The 14,418-nt window shown below is 41.9% G+C and overlaps 1 protein-coding gene across 1 annotated transcript in view; it reads left to right on the top strand.

The window, feature by feature from the left end:
* Positions 1–313: 313 nt before the first annotated feature.
* Positions 314–14,418, top strand: part of ARHGAP20 (Rho GTPase activating protein 20) — a 116,114-nt gene continuing 102,009 nt past the window's right edge. The window contains exon 1 of the mRNA XM_004427353.3: positions 314–595. Within this exon, the coding sequence (XP_004427410.1) occupies positions 491–595 (105 nt within the window). The 5' untranslated portion in view covers positions 314–490. The remainder of the gene's footprint in view (positions 596–14,418) is intronic.

Below are 14,418 nucleotides of genomic sequence, written 5' to 3'. Positions count from 1 at the left end.
AGCGCGTGTCCGTGCACTAGAGGCCCCCGTTCGGGACACGGGCCGCTGAGCTCCTTCGGGCTGGACCCGCTCGGAGTCGCGGACTGAGAAGGTCAGTCGATGGCCTGCGCGCTAATATATATATATATACAAAGACGCCGGGCCGGCCCGCCGCAGGCCGGGGCCTCGGCAGGGAGGGCCGCGGCCGGAGGAGGGCGGCCGGGGGCGGGCCCGGCGCGGGGCGGCCGGCGCGGAGGGGCGGGCCCGAGGTGGGGCGGGCCGCCGCGCGGACGGGCGGTCGCGGCTGTACTCGCCTCCAGCCCGCGGTGCCGAGCGCAGGCGGCGGTACATGGCCCCGACGGGAGGCGCGCCGCCCGCACCCGGAGCCCCGCTCCCTGCCTGAGCGCGGCGGCCGCCTCGGCCCCGCGCGTCCTCGCCCCTCCGGCCGGCGTCCCGCGGACATGACCGCGTAGCCTCCTCCTGGGCTGGGATTTGCCTGCAAGCCTTCTTCATGGAAGCGATGTCCCCCCAGCAGGAGACTCTAGGGGGGCAGCCGGGGCGCTCCTCCTCCCTGACAGGAGTGCCTCGGATCGCTGGAGGCCCCGGCACCAAGAAGGTGAGGACGCTGAGCGGGGCCCCGCCGCCGCCGCCCCACTCTCAGCGCGCGCCCTCCGCGCCCGCCACCGCGGCGCGCGAGCCGGACGCCTCGGGGATTTAACGCTCCAGGCTCCCGGCCGGCTGCGTTCGTCCCAGGACATTCCCGCCTTCCCCGCCCTCACGCCTGGCGACGCTGCCTCTCCCAAGTCACCCCGACACCCCCGATTTCGCCTCCAGAGTCTTAATAGCTCTCGGAGCGGACCCCGCAGCCTCCCCCCAGTCTCCATCGGCCGCGGGATAGGCAGCCGGCTCCTCCCTCAGTTGGGGCGCTCGGGCCCGGATTGGGGCATCGCCTTTCCCCGGCCCCTCCGGGGGCTCGGCCCCTGGGTCCCCTCGAGGTCTCCCGGGCGCTCACCGCCCCTTGACGGGGTCAGCTCCGAGGTCGTCAGGGCCGGCGGCGTCCACCCGGGCGCGGCACCGGCGCTGAGGAAGGTAGGCGGCCGGGCTGCGGGCTCAGCCCCCTCACCTGGATATTCTCTGTGGTATTTGGGGGGCGGGGGGGGGAGGGTTCCTGCGCCCCGCGCGGCGCTCCCGGAACGACACCGGGTCTCCGAGGTGGTGATCAGACTTGTAGGTATGCTCAGGATGCTAACGGTCGACACTATGGGGACCTATGGAGGTTTGGTTCGGCCTAGAACCTGGCTGGGTGGGGCCAGTGGGCTGCGGTGGAGGGTCGCGAGGGTGGAGGCGAGGGGCCTTCGCCCTGAGCTGGTTCTCCGGCCGTTGGGTCTCGGCGGGGCTGGAGAGGAGTCGGGGTGTCGGTGTGGGCGTGGGGCCCGCGCGCGTGTTCCCTGTCAAAGCTGCGAGGAGGGATGCGGGCAACAACTTGTAGCGCTCCGTTCCCATAAACACAGCCGCCGAGCGGCGTGCCGATTCCAATCGGGTCAGGTTTCTTTGGAACGGTTCCCTCAGCAAGTGCACGTGGCCGCGAGCTGCCGGCCTCCGCTGTTCCGCTCTCCGAGGAATTGATTTGGGTGTTTCTAGTCACGTCTGCTCTCGCTTCTCCCCTCCTCCCAAGACCTTCTGATATTTGGCCATTTTTGCTCTGTGTTCTGGTGGTGCCCTTCCTTCTTCTCTGGAAACAAATTGGGATTAGAGGGATCATCTAACTGTTCTTTAAGGACTATCTTAAGGCATTGCCTTTATAGCATTAGAGCCTTAAGACGTTATGCAGGCTCCCTGATGGTCCCGATCTTACTGCCTTTCATGACACTTCCACCTGGGTTGGCTACAGGTCAGTTGAAGAGAGGTGAGATCGGTGCGCCGAGTATGGAAGTGTATGTGAGCTCCCAAAGACCTTGACCGACCGTGTCACGGAGCCATTTAGGAGTGTCCGTGATCTTGATGATGTATCGGCTGTAGTACCAGTCAGCCTTTGATGTATTGAGGCTGCAGTTTGTCCTTGTCGCTTTTGCCCTTCAGAGATGCAGGGATTTTGTGTGTGTGTGTAAATTTACCAGGTTAGTGCTATATATGAGAAGCTAAATGTTCAGTAACTGACATAAATTTTAAAGCATTTTTTATTCTTGTAAACATAAGGAATTTGAACTAATCAAAGATTTATATTCCTGAACAGTTCTCTTCCTTTTTTACTAAGAGTAATTAAGCATACTGGCAAAGGGAGAAAGCATTAGAATAGCCTGGTCATTTATCAAGTAGTACTTGTCCGATAAATGGAAAGGTTGCTTTGCATCTTAAACCATTGTACTTAAGATGATGTCCTTCATTATAAACTGTAATGAGTTGTCACATTACCAATCTAGTCTTTTCCTTTTCCTTTTTTTAAAGGAAATAAATTTTGCCGATCTTGTCTTTCTACAGCTTTTTACTCCTTTGGGGGCTGGAGTGAGGTTGAAAACTATTTTATTTTGCTTTTAATATTTTTTCCCAGAAAAGTGCATCTCTTCTTATTTTAAATCTTAGCAGTCATGTCTGTTTGATCTTGGACCTCCATATGAGCAGTAGAAAGTAATAATAAAAAAAATATTTCCAAAGTGTAGCTCATAGAATTATTACCATTTATACTCTTATGGACCACAGTCTTCATTGTATCCCACATACTCAGATTGATCTCTTTTATGTTTCATCTTGCCTTTTTTGTGCTTGGTAGTCTTAGTGAGTCATGAGACTTATTTCTAAAAAAGTCTACTATGTGGTTGTAATGTTAATTACTGAGGCTTAGATTCCTGTTGTTTAAATTGCCAGTTACAATCACCATTTTAAAAAGTGAAATAGAAAAGAAAATATTAGCACATTAGTAAGGGTAAGGACTATTTTGTATGACTTCTTTTTGTCTATTTCATATATGTATGTGTATTTTGGGTAGTGATATAAAATGTGTTTCTTACTGAATCGTCAGAATTTTTAAAGACAAGTTTATTGGCTATACCACTGTGTGGAGTCAGTTCACTTGGCTTTTAGTTCTAGTTCTATTGCTATCTCAGTGATCTTGAGAAAATCACTTGTTTCAGCTTTGTCATTTGTAAAATGGAAATCAAAGAGATAATGCTGGAGAAAGTGCTTTGAAAAGTATATAGATGACAAGTACATCTTTTACTCTATGAAAATCAAGTGATCTTAAATAATAGAACTTAACGAACAAGCAAAAAAATAGCATCTTTCAGGCTAGTCATCCTGAGAGTCTGTTAATCTAGTGGTACTGCCATCGCCCAGAATATAGTTCATATTCCTAGAAACTACTGTCAGTGAGGTAGTTTTGTACAGTGGGGTGAAATTTGGAGTGTAATGACCTAGGTTCAAGTCTCCATTGTGTTGGTACTAGCTTTCTGACCTAGGTAAGTTAATCTGTGTCTTCAGTTTCTTATTTGTAAAATGAAAATAACAATAGTAACTACCTCCTCAAGATTGTTGGGAAAATTAAATGTGAAATTGAGTGAATATTGACATATAATAAGCACTTAATAAATATTAATGTTAATCTTATTGTTTGTAATTTCCCCCATATCTGTAATTCATACTAATATATCCCAGTTGTTCAAGCCAAAAATCTAGGACTCATTTTCAACTCCTCTTATTTCCTTCAGTCTACAACAACCATCAGAAAGGCCAGTCAGCTGTCACTTCAAAACATGTCTTGAATTTCTCCACTTTGTCTGCCCTGCTGCCACTGTGGTCCAAGCCAAACCACCACCATCTCTCACTTGTACCTTTGCAGAAACTCCATAACTTGTCTAACATCTTTCTTGCTCTTCCCTGACCCAGTCTCCATTTAGCAGCACCAGAGTGATCTTTAAAAATGTAAATTGATCACGTTGTGCACCTGCTTAAAATCCTGTTGTAGCTTTCCATCACATTTAGAATAAAATTCAGACTCCTTTTCTTAGACCCCTTTGCTTCTCCCACCCCATCTACCTTTTCCATCTTGTTTGTGTATTCTCCAGCCACATGGGCCTTCTTTTTCACACATCAAGTCGTCATCAAATTCATTCCTATTCTGAGGCCTTGGTGTGGCTATTCCCTCTGCTTCTGCCACAGGTCTTTGCAGTGTTGACTCTTTCATATTGTTCAGATCTGAGGCCCTGGCAGAGGCCTGTCCCGACTACCTAAGTGGAAGTTCCCCTCAATCATGCTCTGTACCTACTGTTTTATTTCCATCTTAACATTCATCCTTGCCTGATATTTTCTTATTTACTTCTTTGTTATGTTACCTCAACCCTCACCAGATTGTGTGACCCATGGGAATAGGGACCTTATCTGTATTGTTCAAGGCTGCCTCCCCGGTGCCTAGGACAGTGCTATATGTTAAATCAGTAAATATTAGTTGGGTTATGTACAGCAGTGAACGGACAGATATGGCCCCTGTGTTCAGAGCTCATGATTAAGAGCAGGGTCAGCAAACCTTTACTTAAAGGGCCAGATAGTAAATAATTTAGGTTTGTAGACCATATGGTTTCTGTTACAGCTATCTGTTCTACCATTGTAGCACTAAAGTAGCCTTAGATATATGTAATGAATGGGCATAGCTGTGTTCCAGTAAAACTTGATTTAAAAAAACAGGCGGCGGGTTCCTGGTGTATGGTGTGCTGACCCCTGGTCTAGAGCATCGCTTTGACTAGAACTTTCTGTGATGATGGAAATGCTCTTTATCTACAATGTCCAATTCAATAGCTACTAGCCACGTGTGGCTGTTGAGCACTTGAAATGTGGCTGGTACAACTCAGAACTAAAAAATTTTAACAGCTTCGTTGAGGTATAATGTACACACAATAAACTGTACATATTTAAAGTATATAAATCGATAAGGTTTGTCATATGTATACACCTGTGAAACCATCACCATAATCAAGATAATGAACATATTTATCATCCCCCAGTTTCCTCATGTCCCTTTTTAACCCCTTTGTTCCCTCACCATTCCTAGGCAACCACTGGTCTGCTTCCTATCACTATAGATTAATTTGCATTTTCAAGAATTTTATGTAAATGGAGTCATACTGTGTATTCTTTTGCCCAGCTTCTTTAATTCAATATATTTATTTTGAGATTCATCCATGGTTTTGCGTGTGTCCGTAGTTCATTTCATTGCTGAGTAGCATTCTGTCGTATGGATAAACTACAGTTTGTTTACCCATTCATCTGTTAATGGGTATTTGGGTTGTTTCCTGGTGTTGGCAATTACAAATAAAGTGGCTGTGAACATTTATGTGCAAGTCTTTGTATGAACTTATGCTTTCACTTTTTTTGGGTAAATACTTTGGTGTTAAATGGCTAGGTCATATTTTAGGTGTATGTTTAACTTTTTAAGAAACTGTCAAATTGTTGTTCAAAGTGGTTTTACATTCCTGCCAGTAGGGTGTAAGAGTCCAGTTTCCCCACATCTTCACCAACACTTAGTATCTGTTTTTTTGATTATAGCCATCCTAGAGGGTGTAAAGTAATACTCATTATGGTTTTGATTTGCATTTCCCTAGTGACTAATGATGTTGAGCATCTTTTCATGTACTTACTTATCATCCATATGTTATCTTTAGTGAAATGCCTATTCGAATATTTTGCCCAAATTTAGTTGGGTTGTTTGTTTTCTTATTATTGAGTTTTAAGAGTTATTTATATATTCTGGATTCAAGTCTTTTATCACATATGTGATTTATAAATGTTTTCTCACATTCTATGGCTTGTCACTTTATTCTTAGTGTCTTTCAAAGAACAGAGTTCTTAATTTTGATGAAATCCAATTTGTCATTTTTTTCTTTAATTTTACTTGATTATAATTTATTTGAATTTAAATTTAAATTGCCACATGTGTCTAGTGGGTACTGTATTGGATAGCACAGGTTGAGAGGAAGAGACAAAAACAATAATCATAACAAAAATTAGTGGTGATTACTGTTATTAAAGAAACAAACATGACACTGATTTAGACAAATATGGATGTGGAGCTATACCACTGTGGTGTTAGGGTGTCAGGGAAGGCCTCTTTTAAGTGATGCTTAGCTCTTTTATGGGTGAAAAAAAATACTCTATAAAAAGGTTCTAAGAATTGGGAACAAATGTTAAAGGTCCTGAGGTAGAAAAGAGCGTGATGTGTTTGAGGAGCTAGTTTGTAGATGCTGTATAAGACATCAGTCTATTTTATAACCACATTTATTATTTTAACCTCGAGTAGAATTACACAGCTCATTCATCCACATTTAATTCGCTAGTCAGACGATTTGACTATTTCCAAAAATCAAAGATTTTTCATCACTGAGGCTCTTCAAAAGAATATACAATAGATTTGTACAGTAATTTCTAAAAATATGGTTCTAAAATATAATAGCAGCATATAGATAATGCTTCTGGATAGAATTCTGGGTACTCCTTTGGACAGAACAGTTTTTATGAAATGAAATGGAAGCACATATTAGAATAATTTCAGTAAGGGATAATTTGTGTCATACTCAAGCACCTTGACCCTTTTGTTTCACGTACTAATTGAAAACTCTTTAAATAAGATGGGTGTTGGGATAGGGAAGAGAGACTTACAGACACGGAAAGTCAGTCAAAGCAAAAGAATTTTAAAATAGCTCCAACATGTTAAAATGTGGCAGCTGCTATTGTACACTTCATTCTGTCTTTTCTTTCTTCATTCTCTGGGTCCAAATCTGTTTGTAGTAGCTCATACACCCCCGAGAATTGACTTTGGCCATGTGTGTGTGTTGTGCTAGGGTTTGAATGAAACATCCTGGTGAGTAAGCTTTAGTTTTACTCTTTAATACTGAGAAAAATATTATGTTCACGGTTAAACTAGTATCCTACTGAGTCCTTTTCTGATGTTATTCACAAAGTGAGTTGCATAAATTCAGGTACATGAGATTGTTTTGGCTGAGAGGAGTCTGGAATTACCAAAAACTGAATTAGATTGATCAGAAATGGCCTCTGTTATCACTGGTGTGACCTCTGAACTTCTGACTGTACTTTGTTTCTTTGACTGTAAAATGGGGGTAATAATCCATATCCTGCATATCTCACAAGGTTGTTTTTTATGGGTCAAAAGAAGAGAGTATATGAAAACACTTTTGAAAAAAGTGCAGAAGCCACCATCTTTTACCAGGTGAAAGTAGGTGTAAAGCAATAGAAAAGAGTTTTATTTCTTTGAATTTAATGCAAGAACATTTACATGCAAATAAGTGATTGCTGTCTGTTGTCTTCAACTGGGGCTGCCATAACAAAATACCATAAATTGGGTGGCTTAAACAACAGACATTTATTTCTTACAGTTCTGGAGGCTGTGACTTCCCATAATCTGGGTGCCAGCCAATTTAGTTCCTAGTGAGAACGCTCTTCTTGGCTTGTGGTTGGCCATCTTCTTGCTGTGTCCTCACGTTGGGGAGAGAGAGTGAGAGAGCACAGTGGGAGCAGAAGGGAGGGAGGGAGAAAGACCGGGGGAGGGGGTAGGAGAGAGAGCTAGGTATCTCTGGTCTCTTTTTTTTTTTTTTTTTTTGGGAAAATTTTAAACAGTTTTATTGAGATATAGTTCACATACCATATAATTCACCCATTTTAAGTTGACAATTCAGTGGTTTTTAGTATCTTCATAGACATGTGCAATCATCACCACAGTCAATTTTAGAACATTTTCATCACCCCCTGAAAAAACCCTGGACCCTTTAGTTACCCCTCATCCCCTCATTCCCTTTTCCCCAGCCCTAGGCAACCATCAATCTACTTTCTGTCTCTGTAGATTTCTCTGTTCTGGATATTTCATATGAATAGAATAATACAATATGTGGTATTTTGTGACTGGCTTCTTTTATTTATCATAATATTTTCAAGGTTCATCAATGTTATAACATGTATCGGTACTTCATTTCTTTTTATAGCCAAATAATATTCCATCATATGGATGTATCACATTTTGTTTATCCATTTATCAGTTGATGGACATTTGTGTTGTTTCTACCTTTTAGCTTTCTTTTTTGAAGTATTATTGACATACAACATTATATTACCTTCAGGTGTACAACATAGTGATTCGATATTTATAAACATTATAAAATGATCATCACGATAAGTCTAGTTACCATCTGTCCCCCTATAAAGTAGTTACAATATTATTGACTATATTCCCTATGCTGTATATTATATCCCCATGACTTATTTATTTTATAACTGGAAGTTTGTACCTCTTAATCCCCTTCACCTATTTCACCCAACCCCCCCACCCCACTCCCCTCGGGCAACCACCAGTTTGTTCTCCGTATCTATGAGTCTGGTCTCTTCTTATAAAGGCACTAATCTCGTCATAGTGGCCCCACTCTCATGACTTCATCTAAACCTAATCATCTCCCAAAGACCCCACCTCTTAATACGATCACATTGGGGGTTATGGGCTTCAACATATGAATTTGGGGGGCACACAGACATTCAATCCTTAACACTGTCCTTCAAAGCAGTCACCCTTGAAGGTCATAAATATCAAACATTGTAAGGTAGAAACTTGAGCAAAAATATAAGAGTTTACTGTTTGTAATGTACAGAATAATAAAGGAAATTTTAAAAACCTCTTTAAGTGAAGGCCTGACTATATGTAATACGCATCAGTTATGTGAGGTGGGCATTATTAACTTACTCTTACAGAAGAAGGAACTGAGCCCTGCCAAGGCTACATGGAGTAGGCAGCAGAGCTGGAATTTGAACCTAGATTTTCCACCTCTGTTTCTCTTTCCAACTAGACTATAGATGCATTTGTGATTATTTCTAACATAAGATATAAGAAGGAATAGATTTGAATTGTGTATAACCAGCTGAGAAAAGCACATTTGAGGGGTTTTTTCCTCCTGAGAGGTAATTTCATTGCTTGGGGAGCAGTCTGTACCTTCCCCACCTACCAGTGAATGTTATGTTCACTGCTGCCATTAGGTAAATGTTAGGTAAGTGTATTAGTCAGGATTCTCCAGAGAAACAGACCAATAGAAGTTCCATCATCTGCCATCTGCTAACTGGAGATCCAGGAAAGCCAGTGGTGTAATTCATCACCATCTTTTCCTGAGGAAAAGATGAGATGAGACATCCCAGCTGAACAGTGAGGCAGGAAAAAAGGGGCAAATTCCTCCTTCCTTCACTTTTTGTTCTATAAAGGCCCTCAAGGGATTGAATGATGCCCGTCCACTTTGGGGAGGGCATCTGCTTTACTGAGTCCAATGATTCAACTGCTAATCTCATCCTGAAATACCCTCACTGACACATCTACAAATAATGTTATTTAATCTGGGCACACTGTGGCCAGTCAAGTTGACCCATAAAATTAACCATCACAGTAAATATTAACTAATAGTGACAATCAGTGACACAATCATTGCTCTCATTGCTTTGGAAATTTGTGATTTTTATGCCTTGGTGTCTATCATTTTCAGATGTTTTATATAAAGTACTTGTATTTCAGGAGCTCTTCAGCCAGGCCTGCTTTCCATGCTGATATCTCAGTTTTGCTTGCTGTTGGAAAGCCTGGCATATTCGCCAAACTCATAGACTATATTTCAAAGTTATGTGTGGGTGCACTGAATCCTATGCCTCCAGTGATTACACTGTGGAAAATCATGTGTGTGGAAAACCCAGTTGAAACTCCTTCAATTCAATAAATGTTTTATATCATGAATCTTGAGTGTAGGAAAAAGCTCTTGCTTCCATAGTTATTTTTTTTTATTTATTTTTTTTTGTGAGGAAGATCAGCCCTGAGCTAACATCCATGCCAATCCTCCTCTTTTTTGCTGAGGAAGACCGGCTCTGAGCTAACATCTATTGCCAGTCCTCCTCCTTTTTTCCCCAAAGCCCCAGTAGATAGTTGTATGTCATAGTTGCACATCCTTCTAGTTGCTGTATGTGGGACCCCGCCTCAGCATGGCTGGAGAAGCTGTGTGTCGGTGTGCGCCTGTGATCCGAAACCGGGCCCCCAGCAGGGGAGCACGCGCACTTAACCGCTAAGCCACGGGGCCGGCCCCTCCATAGTTATTTTTACTTAAAATGTGAACACAATAGTTCATTTTAACATGGCAAAAGAAAAACTATTTTTTTTGTGACTCTAGCATTCATATGTTAGAACAGAATAAATTGTGTTTTTTATAAACTGAAAGTTGACAGTCTTTTATTTTTACACATTTGTGTAAAAATTATTAATTTTGAAGATTGAGTCCTCCAAGTTAAATAGAGAGTTGTAACTTACAGACTGAAAATTCACAAGTCACAGATACCTAAATAGTGCAGTTGTTGCTTTTGGTTCTGAAGTGAAGATTGTTGTGAAGCACTTTGTTACTCTGTGATTTTTAACATTCTCCCAGGTTATGATTTGATGAAAGGTCTACAGGACAAAAAAGTAGAACATGTTCAGTAGACTGGGAGAAGTGAGACAAGTGATGGTACCTAACAGAAAATGAAACCTCCAAACTTCAATAATTTGGCTGTCTGAATTCTTTCATAGTTTTTTATCCTACCATCCAGGACTTGGTGGCTGTTCTTTTCGAAGTTAAGATATCTTGTGCCTTGTAGGACCACATACAACTTAAAATATGTGCTTATAAATCCTGCCTTCCTAGAAGTTATCAGTAGCTGAAAATATACTAGATTTCACTGTAAATTGCCACTAAAACATGTTGTCAAGTATAAAGTTTAATAAAAATAAATAGGTATATAATATCAAGATTATATGTGTGTGTATACACACCTATATGTACATACACTCATATACACAGTCCTTTGAGGAAATAAATGTACATTTTATTATTGTGATTTGATAGAGTTTTATGACTCATACCCCTCATGTCTCCAGAGCATTTGGCAAAATCCTCTGTTATGGACTGAATGTTTGTGTCCCCCTCAAATTCATATGTTAGAGCCCTAACTCCCAGTATGATAGTATTTGGAGGTGGGGACCTTTGGGAGATAATTAGGTTAGAGGAAGTTGTGAGAGCTGAATCCCCAGGATGGGATTAGTGCCCTTGTAAGACACCAGGGAGTTTGCTCTCTATCTCTGTCCCCTGTATGAGCAAGAAGGCAGCTGTCTACAAACCAGGAAGAAGGCCGTCATCAAGAACCGAATCTGCTGGCACCTTGGCCTTGCACTTCCCAGCCTCCAGAACTGTGAAAAATGAATGTCTATTGTTTAAGCCACCCAGTCTGTGTTATTTTGTTATAGTAGCCTGAGGTGACTGACTACCTCTAAAATAAACGTTCATTGAGGGGAAAGTTTGCTCTCCTGTTCGTTCCGCTGGTATCTCAGGTGCTCTGGATCGCAGGGACTCTATAGGTCCTGATGTGTGCAGAAAGCCTGTAGGGGGAACGCTCAGTTTGGTAGTGGCAACCGCAGCAGTTTTCTGAAGCAACCTTGGATGGGAGTGGTGTTTAGCTTTTGTTTACTTGCGGAAGTCTTAGCTACAATGTGGGAGGCTGGAAAAGGAGCAAAGGAAACTGCCTTCTGTCAGCCACCAATAACAGGGCTTGTAGGCAACACAGCCCAGTTTATTTTATAATTTTGTTTCAGTCTGATTTTCTTTATCTACGACGAGTTGAGATTAGAAACATCCAACCGACAGCAGAAATAGCCCGATCAGCACTGTATGTCAATGCTGGGCTGAGAAGCCCTGACCTAATTTTGACAGACAGATGTAACATGACACAACTGAAAGGTAAAACCTGTTTCTGGATGTCTGGTCACTTATGTGTGAACTCTGAAAATGGAATCTATGTGTGCCTGCATCAGCTCGTATTTCAAAGATCTGGAAAACCCAGCTGCTCTGTGGCCTTTTGCTTTCCCCATTTACCTGGGTCCTAATGTACACCTAGGAGAGTGTCTGTATTTCCTCTTCTACCCCTACATTCACCCTCTTGAACCTAAGCTTCTATAGTAGCCATTACTGGGTTACACTATTTCTGAATCTGGATAAACCTGGGCCTGTTTTTATACTCATTTGATACTCTCTGTTGTACCATTACAGTTTTTGGATTTGATCACCTTACTCTTCCCCTCTGCATGAGGAGAGTGAGAGGCTGCTGTCAGGCAGAGCTTCCCAGCCATTACAGATGTGTCTGATACATTCAGTCCCTTGGCCTTCAGGCAGGTAGATGGGTCCTGGGGCAGTCAGAGAGCCCCTTTGTTTATCATAGTGTGCCATGGATGTACAAATAATATCACTTTGTATGGGCCATGATGTGAAAAGTGTAGTGAAGCCCAGGCCTGTAAGGGATTATTAGGGAGGGAGCATTGCTGATTGACCTTGCCTACTCCAGGGTGCTGCAAAAAGAGAATCCTGACCGGAGGTAGATACTGGTGGCTTTGCCAAAGAAGAGAGTCCAGCCAACTTGAAGGCCATAGTGGTACTCCAGAAGCCTACATGCGTGGGGTGGAGGCAGAGGAACAAAGAATAATGTATAAGGGGAATCCTGTCCTCATATTTATCTGTGTACAGTACTTATGCACTCTAAAGCATTATTCTGTATGTTACACTATCACAGTGCTTTCCATGTCAGAGGACTTTCACGTATAGAATCTTATTTGATTCTTTGTTGTAGGTTGGACGGTTACATCATTTTACAGAGAGGACTCTGAGAAGTTAAGTGAGAGAACCAGAGTCCAGAATTTAGGTCGTGTCTCCTAGCCCAGTGCCCATTCTTCTACATTACATAGATTCTCACGTTTATTGTTTTATTTCAAAGTGGTTGTCTCACAGAATGAGAAAAGATAGCCAAAAGTAAAAACATTTCTTTCTTAACCTCAGAAAAGAATTTATATCCCTTTATAGTAGTCTATACTGTGATGACATTTGTTTTAATCAAATGCTCAAACTGATTCTGGAAGGGATGATTATGTGTAAATAGATCATACTCATCACAGGCCAAACTGACAACAGTGGAAAGCTTCAGCTCACCCAGTGGTCAAAAACCTTGTTGAGAGAATAGGACCTAGAAGCAAGGCACAAGGTTAAAAATAATTTCCTGTTCCCTGCAGAGCCAGTGTCTTTGAGGTATGTCTCCACAAATAAATGCTGCAGGCGTGTAGGGACGATGAGAAAGAAATCGTTTATTGTTCACTACATTGTACAGACTAACCACAACAGGATTAATAGTCAAATTTGAATGCTAATTTGTAAATTTGGTTAAATATTTTTCTAGCCTCGAAACTTCAGAGTTTTAAGAGCTTTCCTCAAAGCCCTTATTTTAATGCTATGCTAATTTTAAATGTTTGAAAGTGACTTCAGCACATTTGACTTGAATTCAACTGAAATGCTTGAATTTTTTTCTTCATAAAGTAACTGGAACAAAACAAAGAATGAAAAATTGCAGTTCACCTGATGTAAATCTTTCATCCTGTTCCTTTCTGTTGATAGGCTTTCTTTTCCTTTAATCTCTGTGAGAACTAAGAATGACCAGATTGAGTGGTTTAGAGGTTCCAAAAATAGTACTGTATCTCTTGGTTGACGTGAAGTTAAAATTCCAGCGAGAGACCACAGATAGGATTTTATGTAAACAGTGCTTTATGAGTTATTGAAAATAAAAGAACAAAACATTTTTTCTTCAGTTACCTATTTACGACTTCATTTTCCAGCATAGGCACACTTGTGTTACCCCCTTAAACTCTCAGATATAGGCAGTGTTAGGTCATTGACTTAATACACAGCTATTGAGAATTGACTGTGTGAAAATACTGAGTAGGACACTGCAGGGGTCGGGGAGGGATGGTGGCCAACCACAAACGGAATTCAGTTCTCTGAGGAATTCAAACTGAGAGCCACTCAAACGTTTCATACAAAAACGTGGTGGACAAAAAGCAAATAAATAACTTCCACTTTCATGTATTGTACTTCAGACGATTGTTATATGAATAAAGAAAATTATAGCTTCTGGCTATGAACCAGTTTGCTGGGAGGGAGCCCAGTGGTTTAGTACTTTGGTAGTTAGCTTTTTTTTTCCTTTTTAACAGCTTTGTTGAGATATAATTCACATGCCATACAATTCATCCACTTAAAGTGTACAATTCAGTGGCTTTTAGTATATTTACAGAACTGTGCATCCATCACCACAGTCTATTTTAGAACATTTTCATTATCTCAAAAAGAAACACTGCATCCCTTAGCTGTCACATCCCAATCCCCTTATCTCCTCAAACCCCAGGCAAACACTAATCTCCTTTAAGTTTCCATATTTGTTTATTCTGGATATTTCATATAAATGGAATCATACAGTATGTGGCCCTTTGGAACTGACTTCTTTTAGTTAGCATAATGTTTTAAAGATTCATCCATGTTGTTGCATGTATCAGTACTTCTTTTATTGCCAAGTAATATTCCATTT

This window comes from Ceratotherium simum, chromosome 7, assembly GCF_057802395.1.
Source record: "Ceratotherium simum simum isolate JZ-2026a chromosome 7, ASM5780239v1, whole genome shotgun sequence".
In the NCBI taxonomy this organism is placed as follows: Eukaryota; Metazoa; Chordata; class Mammalia; order Perissodactyla; family Rhinocerotidae; genus Ceratotherium; species Ceratotherium simum.
Note: the sequence above shows the minus strand (reverse complement) of the source record. Positions and strands in the feature narration are given on the sequence as shown.